The 6,448-nt window shown below is 40.4% G+C and overlaps 1 protein-coding gene across 1 annotated transcript; it reads left to right on the top strand.

Moving 5' to 3' along the window:
- Positions 1–120: 120 nt before the first annotated feature.
- Positions 121–5,372, top strand: CLN8 (ceroid-lipofuscinosis, neuronal 8). Its single transcript, XM_008637679.2, has 2 exons — positions 121–1,930; positions 2,338–5,372. Exons 1-2 carry the CDS (start codon positions 1,364–1,366, stop codon positions 2,650–2,652), a joined length of 882 nt encoding a protein of 293 aa, XP_008635901.2. The 5' UTR covers positions 121–1,363; the 3' UTR covers positions 2,653–5,372.
- Positions 5,373–6,448: the final 1,076 nt, after the last annotated feature.

Raw genomic sequence — 6,448 nt, 5'->3', positions numbered from 1 at the left:
GAGGGCTGGGCGGCTCGGGGGGCGGAGGAGGGTTACGGGGGGGTGTCGGTGCCGTGTCTGTCCGGGGGCGGAGGAGCTGTCGCGGCCCTGCTGGAGCCAGGGTATGCGGTAGTGGGTCGCGCTGTTCAGGGCCTGGTCGTGCCGTGCGATCGGTGTGTTTTGCCCTGGTTTTCCCCGGGGAGATGAGGGCGGGGGGCTGCTGGGACTTGGAGTCGGTTTTGCCAAGTGTGAGGCCGTGGAGTGGGCGAAGGGCCTTCAGGGCTCCCAGCCCATCCCCCTCCTCGGAGCGGGGCACCTGCGAGCAAAGGGCAGGGCGAGTAGGTGCTCCACAGGATGCACCACGGGGAGCGGTGGTGGCATTTGCTGCCCGCTAGGACAAGGCTAGAGCTTCTCATCGGGCGCTCAGCCCTCGGTGGTCTTCGTGGTTTTTTCACTTGCAGTCACCAGACTCCCAAACGCACAGTGGTGTTAAGCACTTACAGGCTGCGGCGGGTGTGGTGGTTATGCTTATATCACCTATATGGCTCATAAAACGAGCTGTAGTTCAAATGTTTCAGTATTATTTGACTTTTCCCTACCCACAAGACTTTGTTTTTGAACTACAGTATGTTCAGGAAGTGTCAGACAACTTGAGACACTTAATGCTGGGCTGTTCAGCTAATTACACTGATGTTGCTAATAATATGTAATAATGTTGCTTGTTTGCATTCCATACTCTTTTTCCATTTTTAATATGTTTTTTGTTGGAAAGTAGTTTAATGTTCAGAAACTGATTGCAGAATCTTGTTTTGAGCCGTGATTATTACAGCCCTGTTTTGGTGTAAGTGGTCCCCCTTACTGCATTAGTTTTCTGTAGTTTTGTTTCTTGGATCTGTATTTGAGATTCTGAATTGCACCCAAAGCTGTAGCGAATGGTGGAAAATCAGTGTGGGAAAAGCAGGGGACTAGGACAATAACTGCGTGATACTGTTGAAATAAAAGTTTCATAAGTAACAAAACAGGATTTGCTTCTTGTATTTTCTATTCCTCTTTCTTGTCTTCCTACTTGACCCTCTTCTGCCTTTGCTTCAGTGCATTACTTTGTATTAGTAGGGACTTTTCAGGCCAGTTGTTAATCTTAAACGTGTTGCTTAAGTTTTTCTTGTCTGTCTACCTGTCTTTGGGATGACTGCCTAATGGCAACAGGACCAAAGTCCTAACTGCAGTGGATGTGAGCACTCTGTGGTTTAGAATCTATATATATGGATGTACTTAAAAATTCACTATTTTTTTTCTCCTTGTTCCAGATGGAAAAGAAGAGTTCATGCTTACTGGTTTGCTGAATAGCTGAGGCTAAATAGGCGTGAAGGAGGCTATAGTGGGGATGAGAAGTGTCAAAAGAGAAGAAATGAATCCTATAAATGATGATGCAGTGTTTGGGACCATTTTTGACTGGGACTATCTCTTATGGGAAGTTCGTTTGACATTTTTAGCTGCTGGTTTTTTAATCTACTTGGGAGTATTTCTTCTGTCTCACTGGTTGTCTTCTTGGAGAAGTACCACTTACCGTGCCTTATATGCAAAGGAGAAGGTGTTTTGGAATATGGCAGTCACACGTGGTGTGTTTGGACTTCAGAGTTGTGTTGCTGGGTTATGGGCTTTGCTCGTAGATCCTGTTTTTCATGCTGACAAAGTCTATTCACAGCAAAAGTGGAGTTGGTTTAACTGTTTAATAGCAGCTGGATTTTTCTTGCTTGAAAATGTAGCAGTTCATGTGTCGAACATTATTTTTAGAACATTTGATGTTTTCTTGGTAGTTCATCATTTGCTTGCTTTTGGTGGCTTGGCTGGTTTAGTTATCAATGTGAAATCTGGACATTATCTGCCTTTGATGGGAATGTTGCTGGAGATGAGTACTCCCTCAACGTGCATTTCCTGGATGCTTCTGAAGGTAAGAATATGACAGTTTTCAGATTATGCTTATAACAGTTTTCATGCATTTCACTTGTTTGTAAATAATCTGTATGGTTTGTTTGGATAGTTTTTCATCAAAACTGCATTTATCCAACTGATATCTATGTTACTGTCATACCTGCTTTTGTCATGATGGCACTTCTGCAGGCCTCCATGTAGGTTTCTGTGTGGTGCTGTGTGCATGTCCACAGTGGAATGGTATAGATCCATACCAAGTTTGGGGTGCCATATACATGTGGAATAATACTGCACTATGAGGAAAAAAATGCCTGAGAGTGTGTGTATATGAAAGTTGGATATTTGCATTAGTTCTACAGATTCCTCAGTTCCTTATCTTGAAGTAACAATCTCACTTCTGCATACTTTGTGTTCTTGTTTTTCTAGGCTGGCCATGCTAACACCTTTTTCTGGAAGGCAAACCAGTGGGTGATGATCCATCTGTTTCACTGCCGCATGATTCTTACCTACCACATGTGGTGGGTGTGTATTTTCAATTGGAATTCCGTCATAGAAAATCTGGGACTTCTTCACTTTATTGTTTTATTCTCGGGATTATTTGCTGTTACACTAATACTTAACCCATACTGGACATACAAAAAAACTCAGCAACTCCTCAGCCCAACTGACTGGAACTTTGAAAATAAAGCAATGGAAAATGGAAAATTAAATGGTGAGACACATCAAAAGAAGGGGATATAGCACTGAAACAGCTATGTCCCAGCAAGGTAACAGAAGAATACAATGCGAAGTCGTTCTTTGCACATGAACTAGAAGATTTTGCAAGATGCTCATTGACACAGTGACTCCTTGCTGGTAGCATTCTGTATGCATCACAAGTGTTGAAAAGCATTGTTTGTGTTTCTTACGTGCATACATATAAGAACTTCAACCCTTGTTACAAATTATGCCAACAGTTTGTCAGGTTGGACAATATTTCGTAATTTAGTAGTGATGTGCTCCCTAATGCCATCTTTTTTCCTAATGCTTCAAAGTGGCTTTACAGTTAAGTCATCTGTTAAGCTCAGCTTGAATCAAGTTTAGCTGGAATCCTATTTCACATATGGTAGAGATGCTGATACTGAAAATTATGTTAAATTGTTTGTTAAGATCAATAATGATCCAAGTTAGGTATGCATGGGTACCTAATTCCTATGTGCCAGGGAATCATTCCAAGTGGCAGAACCGGTCAGTGGTAGAATGCCGTCATGGCCCGCGTTTGGGTTTTGTTGTTGTTTGGTTTGTGGATTTGGGGTTTATGGGTATTTGTTTTTGTTCTTTTTTTCTTTTAAGTGCACTTAAGGAACAGGAAAATAACTGTTTGAGTGTTTGCTGTCAAAGTTGTAGTTTTCAGGTTGCCCTCAGTATGGGAGGAGTTCATATCCATCAAAACCATACCTGTGGAGATCCATGCATTTGCGAAATGAGTGGTCTAGTAGGTAATCATAGTGGCCCCTTTTGGACTTGAAATCTATGAAATACAAGGGGCAACACCAGAAGGTGACTCTGTATTGTCCTTGAAAAAAATGCTGCTTGATTAGTAAAATTATTTTGTTTGTAGGTCCCACATGAGGGGTCATGCAATTGGTTCCACTAGTGCTTCTGTTATGGTTCCTCTTATTTTTTGGAATGCACTTAGTTTTAGATGGTTTCAGAATCTGAGGTGACTCCTCTGTGGAGGAAAGCCTGTATCACCTCCTGTAGGAGTTCGGTTGTTTTAATATTTTTATTTAACTTTAAAGAACATACCAAGAGACACTAACAATCCTTTGCACTTTATCTGCCACATCACAAAAATCTTTCCTTGACCTGAGAAACTGGGTTGCTCTTTAGATACGGACTTACTGGTTGATGGCTCCTGGGCGAAATGTTGGGAAGTGGATGGAGGGATACAGATCACGATAGAAGAGGGTGACGCCTAGTGGCAGGAGAATGACAGAATGACAGGTATTAATTTTGGTGCATGGAACTAATGAGATTAAAAAAAATGGTTAAGTGGAACTCTGTGTGACATGACTGCTACACAGATTTATTTCCCAAAGCATTAAGACTGGGTGAGCCCAAGTTGTGAAGAATTCATGGTCAAGCCATGAATTAGAGACTTTGTGGACTGATCTGTGGTGGAGCATATTGTTTTAAATGTGTGAGGGAAGCACTCTGGTGTAAACAGCCCCATTTTATTAATTTTTGGTGGGAATGTGTTTGATTTGTTCTGAGTGAAGGGAGTGGTCAGGTTGCTGTGTTCCCTAATTTACTCTGTGTGAGCACAGAGTTGAATTGCTGTTCGATGAGGGAGAGGAAGCTTCTTACTTCAGGTCACAAATATATAGCCAGATCTTGTTGATAATGATGAAGTGGTGAATATCTGAAACTGCCTATTCAAAACCAGGGTGAGAGGTTATTCACAGTTATTATACACAGCAACCCTGTCTGTTATTGTGCTGATATTTAATAGATAAAATCTAAATCTACCTTCTTATTTCTAAGCTGGGCAGAATGAAGTTGCAGTGTTGCTTGTCTGGGCACCATCCTATAATAAAAAGGGTTCTTAAAAGCTTGAAATGATGTACCTGTCCTGAGGAGTTGTGTGTGGGAGAGTAATGTTAAAAGTACTTCGGAAGAAACCAGAGGGTTGAATTCCTTTGCAGTGGAACCAAAAAATATGATCTGAATGCATATCTTGCAGAATACAAACATCACTTGCAGGAGTTCCAGGGAGAAAGAGAATAAGTCATCAGGTTATCAGAATGATGGTGTACTCTATGAAGCTTAAAACTTGAAGGTTTGGATTCAATAAAACAAGGTAATAATTGTTAAAATCTTAGCTACAGAATTCTGAAGAATCCTAACAGAAAATGGAAGCATCAGAAAAAGTTTGGGATGAGTGTGTAATTCTTATAGTGGCTGGCTAAAGAATGTGAATTTCCTATGTGCTAAAATAAAAGAATATGGAGGGTGGGGGTTAGTAGTGAATTAAGACTGAAAAAAGACAGGTGGAAATTTATGTCATAGCACCAGATGTCTAAAGTTTAATATTTTATACTCTTAATTTGTATAATTTTATTAAGTGAATTTTAAATCTTGCATTAAAATTATGTTTTAGCATCATAATGCAGTCTTCTTAGTTTGCATCCTAGTGTGAGTTTTTTCACAAAAAGACTGTTGGGCTTTACATATCTTAACTACATAATGAATAATACTTTAGAGCCTCTGTTAACCAAAACACTGGTAGAACAAGAAAGCTATGCAATAAAGCAAATAACAGCACTTATTTTATTTCTGTTGGTTTGAGAGTACTTTACAGTCCAGCTAGAAATATAACAAAAATACAGACAACCATTCTTCATTTTGATGGCTTATCGTTGGAGTTACCAGTTCTGTTACACAGAGCCTCTTTTTTTTATACTTGAGTATGAAAGAACCTTTTATAAGGGCGTGTAGTGATAGGACAAGGGCTTTAGTTTAGGCTTTAAACTAAAAGAGAGGAGAGTTAGATGATATTAGGAAGAAATTGTTCCATATGAGGATGGTGAGTCATTGGAACAGGTTGCCCAGAGAAGTTGTGGATGCCCCATCCCTGGAAGTGTTCAAGGCAAGGTTGGATGGGGCTTTGAACAACCTGGTGTAGTGGAAGGTGTCCCTGCCTACAGCAGGAGGGTTGGAACTAGATGATCTGTAAGGTCTCTTCCAATCCAAAAACTTCTGTGATTGATTCTTCACTGTCTATTGACTGCTCCCTTTAGGAGGATTTTCTGGTTTATTATTGTGGATGACTGTCACATTGCTCTGAAACGAGTCTGAAAAAGTTCTTGAACTAAGGGTTTTGGTGTGTATTTACTCTTATAACTAAGTGCTGCTTTTCAGCCCAAAGGTAGAGTAACCATAGCTTGTTTGTAAATTTTGTTGAAGTGAAACTAATTCCAGTCCTGTTGGGCCTTCTTATATATATACAACCTCATCCACAATCCCATTGAGAAAAATTCAGTCAGCTTCAGTAGTGGAAGGATTGGATCACAGGGTGTGCTGCTGTGGATTTGGAAAACTCTTGCATAACGTGATATTGAGTGAATTACTTGTTTTGCCAAGGTGGCTGCTAGGGACTTGGCTCTGCTTTCTTGTTGAACAAGCTTATTTGAAGGAATGGTGTTTGTGTCACCTTTCTGGCTGAAGCTTTTTTTTTTTTAAAAAAACAACAAAACTACAAACCAGCAAACTGTGGTGGGAGTGATGGTGTTCAGTTTTGTTTTGTTTTTTTTAAAGAAAAATGTCTGTTCTGAGACACCTTGTCCAGTTGTCTGGTTCTTACTGTCTTAACACAACATTCCTAAATCACAGCTTGTGTTTTCCTCCATTTCTGTCCTGTGTTTTTTTTCCAAAATTTGTCATCGTTTTCCCCCCAAACCCACCAATTTTTCTATTAATATTTTTTCTTACTTGCAACACTGGTCATGATCTTGGAGGAGTCACATTACCACTGCAGTATTTTTGTCTAGTAGTT

The sequence above is a fragment of the Corvus brachyrhynchos genome, unplaced genomic scaffold (genome assembly GCF_000691975.1).
Source record: "Corvus brachyrhynchos isolate BGI_N302 unplaced genomic scaffold, ASM69197v1 scaffold136, whole genome shotgun sequence".
In the NCBI taxonomy this organism is placed as follows: domain Eukaryota; kingdom Metazoa; phylum Chordata; class Aves; order Passeriformes; family Corvidae; genus Corvus; species Corvus brachyrhynchos.
Note: the sequence above shows the minus strand (reverse complement) of the source record. Positions and strands in the feature narration are given on the sequence as shown.